Below are 16,689 nucleotides of genomic sequence, written 5' to 3'. Positions count from 1 at the left end.
TAGAGAGGCTATTTTTTCAGCTGGGTTAAGAACAGGTTTCTCCAATGCATTTTTCTACCAGACAGCATTCTTACCAGCTGCTTTCATAAAATTTCAACTCCCATCAAAAGATTTCCTGCCATGTAATTTATGTAAGATTAATATTACTACATACGTGTAATTACAGTCTTCCATAAATGGCAGATGTTTTCACAAAATATGTTTCATAAAATAAGGTTTCCTACAAGACCCAATATTTTTTATTAATTGTTGGCACTATTCATTTATGTGGCATTGAGTTGTGCCTGTGTTGATACTACATTTGTGCTGCTAAGTTCTCCCCCTGCAGACCCTCTCTATTTTGGTTCTGCACAGGCATGGCCAAATTCCATGATGCCAGAGCAGTGCAGTGTCTTGGTGCAAACCCAGATCTGGTACGTTTCTTAAAAAACCCAGCATTTCTCTGTCTATTTTTCCTGCTTGGTCCAATTGAGAAAGTATTCTAGAGGATGCATGAGCCATAATCATCAATAAGAACCTTTAAGAATCTGATTGTTTGGGGGGTTTTTTTCCCTAATTTTTGTTGTCTGACCTCGTTGTAGAGGCTTCTTAACTCAACCTGAGCTGTGGAGCAACACATGGTACTGTGGTAATGATGTGATGACTCTGTATCCTTTCACAGGAAAGGTTGAAGTAGCATCTATCAGCATCTACATCTGGGAGAGGTTTCACTTCCCAGATTCTGATGTATGGCTAAATGCCACCTTCTGGCCTGAAGCTCAGGCGCCACTGAACTACTGTGGTAATTGCATCTCCTTGAAGTTTTGCTAAAATGTGGGGATGTCTTAGTTGTACAGCTCCAATGTCCATAAAAAATACAGTTGTACAGCTCCAGCGTCTGTAAAAAATATCAAGATGCATAGATTGTCAGCTTCATCAAACTGCTAGTGCCTCTAGCCTGCACTGTAGGAGACCCTTAGGCCATTTACTCAAGCTGCCATCTCAAAGGATAGTAGCCTATCACTGCCTAATTATTTAGGCTGAAGCAGTTTTTTGGGGGGGAGAAGGGAGGATTAAGCTCTCCTATTTTCTCCAAACTGATCTGCCTAGGTGCATGGGCACTGGTTTGGATCTTGCTATCAGAGCTGACTCCATGCTGATAGTCAGAGAACTCACCATGCTTGCAAATATGAGCCACTGGATGGAGAGGAGTGGAAAAAGACAGACAGAAAATTTCACACTATGATGCTGTAAACTGCATCCCTTAGGATTACTGAGTTTTCCTTCAAGTTATCTTTGAAATATCAGTTAAAGTGGTACTAGAGTTGTATCCTGCCTTATGAATTTGTTTGAAGAAAGAGATACAAATAGTAAAATTAAAAAAAAAGAGTCAGTTTTATGAAACAACAAGGAGTTTTATTAAGATATTTTATTATGTGTCTCTGTAAGGAATAGACCAACAACCATATAAAAGCTTACAAAGATGGTTAACCTTCAACACTATAAATGTGTTAACATGACAGAAGTTCACAATTTTGCATCTTTATTGACTTTTACAGAGTGAAGGGAGAAAGTTCTCATCTATGACATGCCAATGACAATCTTTGACAGGAGACATTTACAATTGCTTTAAATCCTTTACCTTTTTTTTTTTTTTAAGCAAGTCAATAACCCTGACTTGCAGAGTTAGGAGTGAAAAATACATTAGCACCATCATATTAGTCTTTTACACTTCCCTAATTTTAGTGGTCTTGACCAGCAATGACAGGAAAGTAGAGAAGCACCTTTGATAACAGAATACAATCCAACAATAAAATTATGGTGACTACTGACATTAAGGTATTAAACTCTTAAAATACACTGTACTTTTTCACAGCTAATCAGTACAGAAATAGACAATTTTGTACCAAATGTTTCCATTGAATTGACCAATAGGTCCAATGTGTTTTGATTGATTTATTTGATTGATTTTTGGTTTGACTCATCAGACACATCCCAGTTTCTGTCCATGTTGAGGTAGTTGAAACAGGGAGGTCTTTCTAGCTTTATGGACTGCATCTTAGAAAGAAGGGTAAACTTTGGTACTGGGAGCAATCAGTGCTTTGTAAATTGGCTAACATTCAACTGATAGAACACAGTGTGGTTTTACTAAGTGTTGAAGTTGTATTATAGCACCACGGAGACATGTTTTGAAGATGGAATTCGGTAAAAAAAAAATAGAGCAAAAAAGCATTTTTACTGTACTTTGTGTAATAGCAAAAAAAAATAACCCTTAATATCAAATTGATTTTTTCCCCCAGAAATTTTGTTAATAAATAACTGGGATACAGATGGTCATCTGTACTGGTTGACAAGGCTAAAACAAAGGAGCACAGTTGGAGTGTGAATCTGTTTGCTGGGGTTTCAGAACGAGCAGGATCTTTGATTTATAAGAAGCAAACCGGGCCAATGTCCACGCCAAATTCCTGATCAGGACCACCAATATCTATGGGTGCAATATCAACCACAGGCAATCTCATTGTCTTGCGCGTTCTGTATTCAAAGACTGTTTTAGCCCATTCACCAGTGTGTTTCTGTGAAGTTGAAAAGAAAAAAACGAACATGTTAGAGAAATCAGAGTTGGGCTATGTGAAAATTACCCCCCAGTTTACTGGATTTTGTACTTTCTCCTTCCATATTAACGTGTCCCTCTCAACACCATGAAAACTGGTTGCAGTCTGTGTAGAAATGGACAATTAAATAGACATTCTTCATTTCTGGACCTTTGATAAGAGGTCTTGTGGGGTTGTAGACCTTGCATCTCAGAAGGGACGGGATCCCTGATAGATGTTAGAGTACTCTGGAGTAGTGCCAGTGCCCTGACTTAGGAATGAAATGTCCTCTACATGCAGGCAGATGGTACAAATGGCTACTCTGTTTGTAAATGTGGTTTTGGCCTCAGCAAAAAGTGACAGCAGTAATGAGGTAGCTCTTTATGTTAAAGAATTACACACGACATGGCTGCAGCATAGATGTGTTCATGCATCTTTAAATGGCAGGTTTACCACATATGTCAGTGTTTGTTATGTTTTTGGGACCTTAACCAGCAGGAGGGAGAAACTGTGGATGGTGTTTCACTGGTTTATACTTGTTACTGAAAAGGCTGCAGGTGCTCATAGACTCTCCAGTACTTTCTGCTGCAGTGAACAAGGCAGGCTGAAGCAGTGTTGCACCTGCAAAATGACTGTGCTTGCCCCTTCCCATAATCATGGCCCATGGCTTGAATCAGCTAGCCTTGATTTTTTTTTTTTTTTGTGTGTGACTAAGATGTTTTCTACTACTCTTAGAGTTGACATGGGATGAATCAAAACTTGTTCACTGTGACTTCCTTGACTTTGACTCTAAAGCAAGAAGATACCAGTTAAGCACACATTTAAATGGGAGTGCACCTCACTTTCTACAGTTGCTGCAGGAGTGACACTTCTGGCATACAGAATCTAAATTTCCTCAGTCAGGTGCAGCAGTGTCCTTTCTTTACCCATGTCATGCAAAATTCTCTCTTCCCTAGAGGGAATTATTTATTAAACTACCATACTAAAGTCATGTTAACTTACGGTACAGCCATCTTCCAGAACAGCATATGTGAATTTGCTGTTTCCTTCAGCCTTGATCTCACTTTCCACAGAGCTCATCAGTTTCAGAGCTTTTTTAACATTTCCACTGGCTTGATCCATGTAGGCAATGCTGTTCTTGCAGTGGTAGGTGATGTTCTGGGAGGCACGGCTGGAGAGGATGCGGAGGAAGGCCAGCTGAACTTCTGAGACATCCTCTGGAAGCTCAGGATCTCCATAGCTGAACTGCAGAGTACAACACATAAGCAATGTTTTTCGTTTAATCATGTCTAGGGGCAGTCTATATAGCTATTATTTCACCCACCAAATGTTCAGCTGAGTTTAATTTCAGGATTATTTTTTAGTATGCTGTGATGTATGTGAGTACAATCTATACTACCTTTTGGGCTGTTAACTGTGGTAATTTCTTACCTGGAAGCCTCCATTCATAGATTCTCCAAACCAAACGTGTTTCCTTCCACTGCTTTCACTGGTCCACCAGTTTTTCCTTGGCACAGTGCTAGGGTTAGCATTGAGGCATGTCTCACCAGTTTCCATATTACAGTATACTTTAATAGCATCCATCTTGCAGCCTTGGTTAGGATCAATCCAGTATTCTCCTAGAGGTAAAAACCCAAAAGCTTATTATGTTTGGAGAAGAATTTGCCTGCATGATGGTGAAGTTTATTTCGATGCTAGATTTCTGAGGCAAGTTGGGAAACATATTAATTTTGACAAATGAGATGCCACAGAAAATATGATGATATAAAATATGCTGAGTTCATGTGAATACCGTAATATGACTGACATTTGAAATAAATGTAGAAGTTAGACTTGTGGGTTTTTTTCCATAGAAGTTCACTTATAAGCACATAAGGAGTGGATTTGAAGTCAGTTTATATACTGTATAAATTCATAGTAAATTAAAGTTTAAAATTATTATTACACTTAACATCTTTATCATTACATTTGTTTAAAAAAAATCAATTTTTATAGCAGATCTCTGCATTTAAACACTCAAAGACAATAGAATTCATAAAAAAATAAATAAATCAAGACCTGCTACCATTGGTGAAAAGAAAAACCTAACGTACCACTCTTGAGCTCAGGATGGCAGAATTTCAGATCTCTGCAGTTACGAGCTGGATTCTTACGTGACCCATCAGGACTAATGATGTTTTCAATCTGATTGTTAATTGATTTCATTGAAGCTATGATGTCATCCAGATCGATATCATCTGCTTTTGACTCATCTCGATATGCATACCCATAGCCCACTGGACCTTTTTCACTACTAGGACCATTACCACAACATGGACCAGGAAGACCAGCAGGACCAGGAAGACCAGGCTGGCCTGGTGGGCCCTAAAAAAAAAAAAAGCAAACACAGCACGGAGTAGGGATCACAGGTTAAAACTACGAGTCTGTGTGAACCTTAATCTTAAAAAAAATGAGAATTCTCATGTAAATATTTAATTTACTTATTAACAATGGCACTTGCTACTTATAAATACCTGTTATGCTTTCCAGGCCTTTATTTTCCTAAAATTGGAATTTTCCTAATTTTGTCAAGCTGTGACTGTCCTTCTTCTGTCTGAGCTTTGAGAAGGAACCAAAATTCAGAGAATAACCATTTCTTGGCTTTAGAAGTAACTAAGCTAGTGACCTTTGCAGCACTGGCCTCTCTAGAATCACAGAACCATCTAGGTTGGAAAGGACCCTGGAGATCATGTAGTCCAGCTGTTTGCCTAGCACAGTTCCCACCTACAGCATATCCTTAAGCTCTAAATCGACCCATCTCTTGAACACCTTCAGGGATGGGGACTCCAACCACCTCCCTGGGCAGCCCATTCCAACGCCTAACAACCCCTTCTGGAAAGAAATGCTTCCTAATATCCAGTCTGAACTTTCCCTGGTGCAACTTGAGGCCATAGAAGAGTTTAGGAAACCCATTTTATGGCTTCCAAGACACAAAGGGTGTCTGTGCTCTAAAGAGGAGATCCTGCCTTCCTGTTATGTGTAGAAAAGTCAATGATTATCTGAGACTAACACAATGCACAGTATATCAATAGTTACTACAAATGATCTGTATCCCTTTTTTTTGTTTGTTTGTTTTATTTAGCCTTGATAGCTAGATACCTCCTACCACAAGCTCAGTCCATCACACACAGAATTTTCTAAGGGAGATATTTAAATGGGAGAGGGCCCTATGTTTCATGAATAATCTATAAAGATTTGTTTGTTTGAGTGTGCACAATTTACTTACTGCAGGGCCACTTTCACCTTTGCTACCACGGGGGCCAGGAGGACCAATTGGACCTGGATAGCCACTAGTACCATCTTTCCCAGGTGGCCCAGCTGGTCCTGGAAGACCCTAGAACAATGTTGAACACAAATAATATGGTCAAAATAGTTTACCAGATAATCTCAAATTCAGAAATACTTTGTGAAATATTTCAAACATTTCTGTATGATTTATCAGGTGTTTTCTCTCTCTTCAGCTGCTGCCTGTTAAGATGGCCAATTTAAAAAAAATATTTTAAGAAATTTATTTTTTCTAAAAACAGTCTGAATTTTCCTTCCAGTTATGCTAGGTAAGTTTTTCTTACCCTTGCACCTGAAGGTCCTGGACTTCCAAGTGCACCTTGTGGACCCAGGGGACCCTATGAAGAAGAGAAAAGTAAGTCATACACCTCCCACTAACATTTTGCAATGAGCTGGATGTACCTTAAATAAAGAAATTGAAAACATCTTTAAGATTATATGAAACATATCCTTGTAAAAAGACTATGTCAAGTATGAGAGAGAATGGTTGCCATTCTTTAACCAAAAAAAAAATAATCAGATGTTCTCTATATGAAAAAATATTAATGATGTGATATCCAAAATGCAAGAAAGCCAATATACATCAAAGAGCTTTGGATGAAATTTTGTATTCATAAAAATACATAACTATAGGCTCAAAATGCTGCAGTTTTAATTATATTACTGGTAAAGTTATTTAAATAATTTGACAAACACTAATGTTTTCAAATGCATTAAAAATTTGCTCTATTTATACACCACAAAGAACTAAGCCATATGTTTAAAAATTATTGATCATCTTGCTATTGTAGTGTAAATGAGAATTTATCACTTTTTTTTTTACTCATGTTATACATCAGAGAACAAGTTATATTGTGTTAAACAGGTTGGCACTGGTGGCATTTATGGTTAACACTTCTTTTTGTCATCATTGATAGATGGAGTGAATTTTTGTTTCTTGATTCTACCTGTGTCATGAGTGCTATTAATAGTTCTTTTCACAGTACATCTTTTTTAAAATTTTTACTTGACATAAATACCCAGGGTATGCCTGTCTATTACCCTTTGATTCTTTTAGCTATTAAGAACTGTACAAAATGGTAACGCATGTTTATAATTCAGTAGTTTACAGTTTCATGCCCATTTCATCCTAATATTAATTACTGCAAAAGATGCACGGCAGAAGAGAGGTATTTGGACTCCAAGTAGCTTTTTCATGGATTTTCATGGATAGTTGTTAGTCTATCATAGATTTCTAATAGACCTTGATATTTCAACTCCTATTTCTATATTTTAAAATTTAATCAGGAATAGCCTATATAAATGAATGCAAAAAGTGTTTGTTGCAGACAAAGGCAGACACATAGCTGAAATGGATTATAGAAAACCCAGCTTTAGCTCCTATCAGCTTCTTCCAGTTCTTTATGAATACTTATTTCAGCTTCAAGGGATCTGGGCTTTTGAACACATTTTACAATCAAATTACACAGGTTTTTTTGGTTGGTTGGTTGGGTTTTTTGTTTGTTTCCTCAGTAAATTAGTTAAGGCTAACAAGGTACCTGGGACCTAAACCACAGAAACTAAGAACAGCTATAATTCCCAATACAATGTAAAATACTCACAGGAGGACCAGGGAGACCGGGGGTACCAGGAAAACCTCTGTGACCCTTTATACCATTGCTGCCTCGTTCACCAGGTTCACCTTTATCACCACGAGGACCTTGAGGACCCTTTAAGAGTAGATTTACAATAAAAGGAATAGATAAAGAAATAAGAGAAATAGCCAAATAACAGGAAATAGTGAATGTATGATATAACAAATACTTTAAATGTGACTTACAGCAGGACCACGAGCACCAGCAGCACCAGCAGAACCAGGAGGGCCAGGTGGACCCTGTGACACAATAAGAATAAGATGATATGGATCACTTGGAGTTGACTAGACCACCTTTATATTTCCAGAAAAGCATTTCAAAGCCAGCAGCTGTTTGGAAACAAGGGGAAGCTACACACACACACACTATATATATATATATATATATATATATATATATAAAAGCAAGAATTTTGGCCAGTTCCTTTTTCTACCAACGTTAGTCTTACTCAGCAGCTTGTAGGCACTGATACGTACCACATGCACTAGACTCCTTTTCATTTTGCAAGATACTCAGTGCTCAAACTGTGCTGGTGTCAGCACTTCTCAGAAATAACTTGAAGGCTTCCAGAGTTACTCCCTTAATTTAAATAAATAACATCGCTTGTGCTACATGAGCACCAGATGGGATGGAAATCAACATAGGGCTTGGTGGGATGATGTGCCTTTTGGTTTTGATTTTAATTTATATACAGTTATGAGGAACAAACTGTGATGTTTTTCCCTTTGATATTCTTATAAAAGACGTCCTCAATGCCAAGAAACTATGACAGTAACAAATGTATGACTCTTCCAACTTTCTACTTTATTACTGCATGAAATGTACTTTGCATAGAATAAGTATGCAAATAAGCAGTAAACTACTTTGGTCTTACCTGAAATCCTCTTTCACCAGCTTTTCCAGGTGCACCATTGCTACCTGCAGGTCCAGGGTGACCAGGAGGTCCCGGAAGGCCAGGAGAGCCACTTTCACCACGGTCACCCTGCAGATAGTAACAGTTGACACGATAATAAATTTAAAGTTTTACAGAATGATAGTGTAATTTCAGTAGAGCATATGAGGTTCAAGGAATCGGTTACATAGCAAAAACTATGTATATTGTCGTATCTACATAACATTTATTTGACAATCTAAAGATACTGGGGATTCCTTACTTTGCCTCCTGGGGATCCATCACGTCCAGGCGAGCCATCTGAGCCAGGGTTACCCTGGAAAAAAAAAGAAGAGTGGTGCAGTTTGTTTATGAACTGGATGACAAATAAACAGCTTGTTTTCCAGTAAGCTTAAATAATGCTCAAAGAAAGAGGGTTTTCAAGAGGAAGAGTTTCTGGAGGTGGAGGAACATCTGTAAGACCTGCATTATTTTTCAGATGTACAGGCAATGCAGTCTCTTGTTCAGTTCCAAGTGAGACAGATTTGTGGGTAGTAAAAGGTATAGCAAGGACAGCAGGCTACACCACCTTACATGAGAATATAATCACGTAGAACCCTGTGCACCAGGAACTTGAGGGAGGCTTTGTTAACCTTAAAACATATTTACTCCCAGAGTCTCCTGTTTGTAACTCACAAGCTAGCAGGAAGGTCTAACACATCCACTCACATCTCTGCCAGGCTCTCCAGGTAAGCCTCTTTGTCCAATAGGGCCTTGTGGACCAGGAGCACCGCGTTCTCCTGGGACACCATTGCTGCCTGGTTTACCATCTTCACCCTGAACAAAAATGGACAGGATTTCATTGCAGATAATGTACTTAAATACCATTGTATTACACTTCTTTAATTAAATATGTAGTGATTATGAAGGAGACCTAATAAAGTGAAGGGTCAGTGTGACTGGTGATCGTGAATACTCAAAATAAGAAAGATAAAAACTTGGCCAAATTAGTTTATTTTCATGCTGGTAATACTCATGCAAGGCCAGGACTCCAAGTACCTTATTGTTTTGTCAACTGAGAAATAATAAATGGGTAAGTCTCTTCTTAATGTGCCAAAAGCAATGGGCAAAGCAGTTAACAAGAAAATGTGATATACTAGTGATAAATTACAAACCAAACCTCACACCACCTTTGCTGGAGGGAGGTGAAAATGTTTTTCTGTTTGGGTCATAATATGTAAGCAAGAAACATATTAAGAATTAGGCAAAGATAAACAACTTGCAGCAGGTGAAACTTTGACTCAAATCTTGTCTCAAGGAGAGTTTATAGCCCATGACCCTCCTTAAGTGTGTGAAGTTAGTTATATACATCTAGATAATCTGATTCAGGACTCTTGGTAATAGAGATTAAAGACAACCTCATTACCCACACCTGCTGGTTACTGGACATTTTAAAGCCCAATCTTAAGGATGTAAACACAAATAACTACAAATTCCATAGTTGTTGGGCTAAAATGTGTTTTTAAAAATACAACACGTTCATTACTTTTTGTATCTCTAAGATATTTTTAGCAGCTGAATTACAGTTGTGTTAGCTTTGAGGCTACTGCTGCATTGAACGCGGTCTCACCTTGGGACCGACCATACCGGCTGGACCACTTGGGCCACGTGGACCTGGCAAACCTGTGTTACCACGGGTACCAATAACACCTTGAGGACCTGGTAAACCTGGTAATCCCTGTTTAAGAAAAGGTCAGATCAATTAATACTGAGCACCTTTAAGATTCAATAGACAGCTTCTTATTCTTAATAGACATAATCCTTGTCTACTGGTGTAACAGTCCCTGACTGAACATGTACCTACCTTTTCTCCTTGTGAGCCTGGTGACCCTTTTTCACCTGGTGGGCCAGGTTCACCTCTTATTCCAGAAGGTCCTGGGCTGCCAGGAGAACCGGCATTGCCAGGGGGTCCAGGAAGCCCATCCTTGCCTGCAGGTCCTGCGTTACCAGGGGGACCTGGATTACCCTAAAAATCATTTTAAAAAGAAGAAAGTGAGCTATGTTATCTGGAACAGTGGCACACGCTTACTGGCATGGATCTTTCTTCATGGAAACCAACCAGATTTGAGTCATTGCCTAAGGGCAGATTTAGAATCCAACTTTAATGTACCTAAATCTGATCTGGTCTTATAAAGAGAACCCTTTCACCTACCACTTTCAATACTGATTTTTTTTTTCCTCCCTACTATCTGGACATACAGTTTGCATAATGCAATACCTGCACGTTTTGGATGCCGAGTGGTTGTAATGCATCCAGCACAGGATACATGTTCCTTACCCACAACTCTGCCACAGAAATTTGAAATAGTAGCAGACCCTGCTAATTTCTTGAATCAATCAACCCATATACCTTCAAGTTGGTGTCTTGGACACATGCAGAAATGTCTTTCATTAAAACTCTTAGTTTAGCCAATCAATGGAAAGAATTACATTGACTTTAATACTACCTTAAATAAAATCCTACTTTTTATTCAGCAATATTCTAATTTGCATCTGTCTGTAACTTTAATACAGAAAATAAAAAACTGTTTATTCAAATATAAAAGCATCCATCTTAATTTATACCATACAACAGACTAACTTATAATTTTGATTTTAAAATTGGTAAACCATTGTATTCTTAATTAAAATTTCTTAAGTTTTAAAGAATTGAAAAATCAGGATCTAATTTTTACTATGTGAGTAAAAAGTAGGTGCATGTTGAACATACAAGGATATTTTGAAACAGCTTTTCTTCACACAGATATTGTATAAAATACTGGAATTAACTGATGCATCAACATATATTTCTATAATAGGATGCTGCAGACTGGTAGATTAAACTTCAGATGTAGGCCATACTGTAAAAGAGAAACTTTGCCACAAGAATCTTTCCAAACTCCTCTGTCCCAAGACAATTAAATCTTATGCCTTTCCATTCTACAGGCAACTAAAAAAATTCTTCACAGTGATGTGCAAAAGGTGGTTTTCAAAATGCATACCAATTAAAGATCCAGTATTGAATATTTCTTGCATAATAAAAGAGCAATAGAGAGGACAGGATGCCTGCCACCAACAGAAATACTCAAGGACCTGATCCAGGAGAAGGACTCCACTAACTCTGATGGGCTTTGGAAAGCAAACCGCAGCAGAAGAAGGAGTATCAAGACAGGAAGTGAATGAATTGCTATTCCACAGGAAATAAGAGGAGAGTAAAGTCTTTTGCAGAACTTTTTCCCTAAGTTCAAACATCATATTCAGAATGTTTTTGCTTATGCTATATTCATGTCAAGGTACATACAGCTTAATACAGTTTAATATACTAATATATGTCTAAATATATCCACAAGGTAAGAAAATAAGAAAAGGGGTATTAGACAACTTACGTTGCTACCAGGGGGACCGGGTAGACCACGAGCACCAGGGAAACCAGCAGCACCCTATAAGAGATCAATACTTTTAGTTGTCATTTTCTGAAAATTGGAAAAACGTAAACAAATTGATTTTTTATACAACTGCCAACTTTGAATAATATTCAGCTGCCTTGCTTAAAACCTGAATAAAATGTCCTGAAACTGAACAAGAAGTTAACTTCTTTTTTTTTTTTTTTTCCTCCAAGGGAAGATCCCATATATTCCTCAAAAGTGAACTAATGGGCTCTGAGACACTTGGCAAAGATGGCATGTAAATCTAATAACTGCGGAGATAAGCCATTTTATAACTTTGGGTCCTTGTGCCAAAAGCTATTTTGGCACCTTTCTTATATTAAAATCAATGTAATCTAGATCACTAAACACCTCAACTTTAATTACTCCTTCTGGAACACTTAAATATCTGTAGTTCCAGAATAATTAAAGTCATTGAAGGAATCATTTATCCACATTTATTATTCACATTTATATCATATTTGTTGTAATAGAGTAATTTATCTGTGACTAGGTCAAAGAGATACTCACAGGGCCTCCAGGAGATCCACGTTCTCCTTTGGTTCCTTGGGGACCAGGTGGACCCTACATGGAAGGAATTAGAAAAAAAGCAAATGATTTGATAAACAGATTCCTATTAAAAAAATATACAAAGTGTCATTAAGTTTCAGGCAGTTCAGATGCTTGCACTGGGGCCCAGCCACCTTGAAGCTGAGGGAGAACTGAAGAAACCTCTCTTTGGAGCATAAGGAACGGCAAAAACTTACTGGTGCACCAGGACCACCTTGTGGACCTGCAACTCCAGGGGGTCCAGCCTCTCCTCTTAGACCAGGTGGACCTCTCTCTCCTTTCCCACCAGGTTCCCCATTTTGGCCCTGCAGAAAAATTTTATTATATTACAACCCAAAAAATGCAGATAGGTATCACTGTGATGAGAAACCCTATTCAGTTCAGATATTCTTCTGAAGGGAATTTAAATATTAAATTAAATGTGAATGCAGTTGAACTCTATTGGTCTACCAGTATAGGAAGGGAAGGATAAAGAAATATTGCTCTATGTGTGACTGAGTACAGAAAGAGTAGCAAACGAATCAAATGTATGTATCAGGTATATTAAAGAGGTGACAGCAAGCCTTTCTAAGATGTGGATGAACTTCGAGAAACTAAAAACTAAGAATCACATTCAATTGCTTTTAAGTACTTATACTTACTGGAGCTCCAGGGAAGCCAGCAGGTCCAGGAAGACCTTGTTCTCCTCGTTCACCCTGTAGAAAACAATATGCCAGTAATTAAAGTTGTTGGAAAGATAGGCTTCACTTCATAAATTAGAGAACATGCCCATGAATACCACCAGAGATTCTTTGTCTCATCTGCCTGTGGAGGAAAAAAAAATCCCACCCCAAAACGACAGTTGCTCCTGAGCTCTTAAAACAACTGTTCAGGAATTATCTGATAATCATATAAAATGTGACAAACTGATCTGTTACACTTGTATAAACCCTGAGCACAATCAATGATGTTCCCCAGATCCAACTGAAGTCCAAATATGCTGTTTTATCCATCTAAAAAATAAATACAAGAGTATTTTAAAAAGTTTACTTAACTGTAAGACAAGATGGAAACAACTATTGCTCACACTCTTCCCCTGACCTGTCACTGCAGCCCTCCGACCCCTTTACAGTGTTAAAAGCACTGATTTTTCTGAAGTCCTTTGCACCTGTAAATCCCAAGAGTCAGCAGGAGGCAAATGTGCTTAGTTCATTTTAAACTCAAGCCACATGTGTTCCTGATAGGGTAGGTACAACACCAATGTCTATACCAGGCTAGAGGAGACATGGTAAAGTTCTACTGGAAGAAAAGTGTTATCACTTACAGGACCACCACGGGAGCCCATTGGACCTGGGGCACCTGCTGGACCAGTCTCTCCCTGTAACAAACAAGAATGATTACTAGGTGGTTTTCTTCTTCCCGTGAGACAGTCACTTGTGTGACTCTTTACGGTATCAAACATCATTGCAGAGGATGCTTTACCTTATCTCCAGGCGGGCCGGCAGGACCCGGAGGACCGATGGGACCTACATTACCCTAAACAAATAGAAAATAGTATATTTTATATCAAAATACGACAATGTTAATTCCTCTGTTTTGATCAATAACATTTATGTTTCATTGTAAACAGGTTGCTAAAGAGACTTCAGTGGAAGTAAGTCTATAAAGCAAGTGTATTTTTGTACACTATGTTTTGGATTGACACTTTGAGATCACACTATTTTGTGATGTGAGAGAATTGATTGATCCTCCTTTGGTTTTTCCCCACCATCTAAACCTAATCCAAAACCACCTGAAGTTAATAGGTCTTTTTCAAGGGTAGACAATAAAAGTTATCCATTGCCCTAACTTTTCAGATATATAATTTGGCTACATTTCTTCAGTACATATTCAACATCTCTTGATTAGTTCCCTGACCTTTTCTTTCTTGAGAATTTAATGCGTACCTTATGGAATGAAATAATTCCTTTATATTTCCTTCAACTCATACAAGCTGCAGTTTTATACTTATCATCCCTCATTATTTTGATGTATATACTGCTTGCATGTACTCATTAGATATATGCATATATTTCAAGTGTCTATTTTATGTGTATATGCTAGAGAGATGTATATCATATATAGTAACTTGTAGCAGAATTATGTATGAGAATACTTAATATCATGATGTCTTTTTGTGCTTCATTATAACCAGAATTTTCCTCACCAGTCCTCTAAATTTAAGAAGCTAGTAACATTTTCTCTATTTTTGTATTGTTACTTTCCCCCCAAAACATTGTCCCAATTAAGAGTAATGTTCTGCTTGCAAAAAATTCTATTATAGCTGCACAAGCAGCTGTAAACACAAAAATTAGCATTAAGTCTAATTTAGTTTGTGAAATCATACTTGCACTGCTGGAATGAAATATGGTGGGACTATTACTTTACCTCTCCTAGACAGTATTTATTCACTGTAAGCTTACTCATGCTCTAAGCATAGACTATATGAAACTAATTTGTAAAAATTGTTAGATATTTAAGGACTACTCACTCGCTCTCCTCTTGCACCAGGCAGGCCATCAGCACCTTTGCCACCAGGTTCTCCCTGGCAAGCATAAGACATAGAAAGCATAAGCAAAAAAGCAAGCATAAGATGAACATAAGGGGGAGGGGGGGAGGATGAAAACATTACTGAGGAATGGATCTCATACTGAGGGTACCTCAATAACCAGATCATAGAAATCTAAAATTGAGGATGACATTCTGCCCAGTATTCAGCATCAGATACTGAATACTTCGATGGAAAAGAACCAAAATTGATTCAAAATGGAGTCTATGCCAAACTGTTTGCCCATGGTATGAACTATTCTCATTGTTTATTAGCTTCATTAAAACTGTTTTGATGTACTCCTCCCCCAAGTGATTTAGCACAGCAAAATATGTAGCACATATAAAACCAGGTGAAAAGTCCTATATTTTTTAGCATATAGGACCCGTGCCACACTGCTAAATCAATAGTACTGCTACACAGTCAGCACCTCTGAAATGAGGGCAGAAGTGAAGACATGAACAAACCCAGCGCCTTGTGGGAAGTCAACATTAAATTAGCATAAAATCGGCAGAGTGTGTGTGTATGTGTGTGTGTGTTACCTTATCCCCTTTTGGTCCAGGACTTCCAGAAGCTCCTCTTTCTCCTGGCATTCCCTGTAAGCCAGGTGGCCCTGTGCCTCCTGGGGAACCAGAAGGTCCTGGAGGACCCTAAAGAGTTACGAAAAAATAATTAGGAAAAAGGAAAAAAAAAAAATAACCTGAATGCTAGACATACTAGCAGGAAAGGAAGCAATTTTGTGGGTACCTTGCCACCTTCTGGGCCAGCAGGACCTGGCCCACCTCTTGCTCCAGGAGATCCTGGAGGACCCTGTGCACCACGTTCACCTGGGATACCATTTTCACCCTGTGACAAAGAAATGTGTTATTCTTTGTTTTCAAGTGCATATTTTGTTAATCCATTCATGCCATTATAGAAATGTTGCTGTATAATTTACCTTAGGGCCTGGGAATCCAGGTCCTCCAATATCACCTTTTGGCCCCTGTTAATGAGAAAATAAATGCAAGTTATCCATACACTTAGTAAATCTGCATTGTGGCTGGCACCACAATTCTGTTTCTCTCACCTATTATCCCTAATATCAGACTTCTCTGCTCTGTAAATAGCTGCCTGAATTTGGAAATGTAATCTAGGAAGAACTTCTCATGTATTTTTTGTTACTTAAATAAAAGTAATTACTACTTACTGGTTCTCCAGGCTTTCCATTCTCTCCAGCAGGTCCTGGTCCACCAGGCAAACCCTATATGAAGGAACAGTATCATCATCCATATTACATAGATAAATTGTGCGTTTTCCTATCTAGCAACTTTTTTTGGACACAAAGATGTGTACTGAACTCATTCCAAACCTTTAGAAAGGAAGAGGTGCGAATTTCATAGCTAGAGGTTTTATGTGACATAATCTACGGAGCTATCCATCTGGTTTGCAATCATGAAATGCTAAGCATTTTATCAAGTGGCTGAACTGTCTTACTTCAAATATGATGACATGTACCCTAATGAAAATTTTTAGGGGCCTCCTTTTTTCTTTTTCTTTTTTTTTTTGGTGACTCTGTGTGTGTGTGTGTGTGCTAGTCTATTAAAAAAATCAGAAACCAAAAAACAGTAAACACAGCACCTGGAGGCCGGGTGGACCTGATGGTCCTGGTTCTCCTCTTTCCCCAGAAGCACCCTAGAATCAAACAAAAGAG

The 16,689-nt window shown here is 38.2% G+C and overlaps 1 protein-coding gene across 2 annotated transcripts in view; it reads right to left on the bottom strand.

The window, feature by feature from the left end:
* Positions 1–1,384: 1,384 nt before the first annotated feature.
* COL3A1 (collagen type III alpha 1 chain) overlaps positions 1,385–16,689 on the bottom strand; it is a 52,916-nt gene continuing 37,611 nt past the window's right edge. For both annotated transcript variants that reach the window (XM_074910861.1, XM_074910862.1), the window contains 25 exons: positions 16,617–16,670; positions 16,186–16,239; positions 15,937–15,981; positions 15,747–15,845; positions 15,542–15,649; positions 14,943–14,996; positions 13,895–13,948; positions 13,737–13,790; positions 13,075–13,128; positions 12,631–12,738; positions 12,395–12,448; positions 11,825–11,878; positions 10,264–10,425; positions 10,030–10,137; positions 9,129–9,236; positions 8,683–8,736; positions 8,403–8,510; positions 7,714–7,767; positions 7,496–7,603; positions 6,179–6,232; positions 5,836–5,943; positions 4,664–4,934; positions 4,002–4,189; positions 3,573–3,815; positions 1,385–2,552 (listed from right to left, as the gene is read on the bottom strand). In XM_074910861.1, coding sequence (XP_074766962.1) covers positions 2,406–2,552; positions 3,573–3,815; positions 4,002–4,189; positions 4,664–4,934; positions 5,836–5,943; positions 6,179–6,232; positions 7,496–7,603; positions 7,714–7,767; positions 8,403–8,510; positions 8,683–8,736; positions 9,129–9,236; positions 10,030–10,137; positions 10,264–10,425; positions 11,825–11,878; positions 12,395–12,448; positions 12,631–12,738; positions 13,075–13,128; positions 13,737–13,790; positions 13,895–13,948; positions 14,943–14,996; positions 15,542–15,649; positions 15,747–15,845; positions 15,937–15,981; positions 16,186–16,239; positions 16,617–16,670 — 2,505 coding nt within the window. In that variant the 3' untranslated portion in view covers positions 1,385–2,405. The remainder of the gene's footprint in view (positions 2,553–3,572; positions 3,816–4,001; positions 4,190–4,663; positions 4,935–5,835; positions 5,944–6,178; positions 6,233–7,495; positions 7,604–7,713; positions 7,768–8,402; positions 8,511–8,682; positions 8,737–9,128; positions 9,237–10,029; positions 10,138–10,263; positions 10,426–11,824; positions 11,879–12,394; positions 12,449–12,630; positions 12,739–13,074; positions 13,129–13,736; positions 13,791–13,894; positions 13,949–14,942; positions 14,997–15,541; positions 15,650–15,746; positions 15,846–15,936; positions 15,982–16,185; positions 16,240–16,616; positions 16,671–16,689) is intronic.

Source organism: Athene noctua, chromosome 7 (genome assembly GCF_965140245.1).
Source record: "Athene noctua chromosome 7, bAthNoc1.hap1.1, whole genome shotgun sequence".
In the NCBI taxonomy this organism is placed as follows: Eukaryota; Metazoa; Chordata; class Aves; order Strigiformes; family Strigidae; genus Athene; species Athene noctua.
The sequence above is the reverse complement of the archived record's forward strand: the minus strand, read 5'-3'. Positions and strand labels throughout refer to the sequence as shown.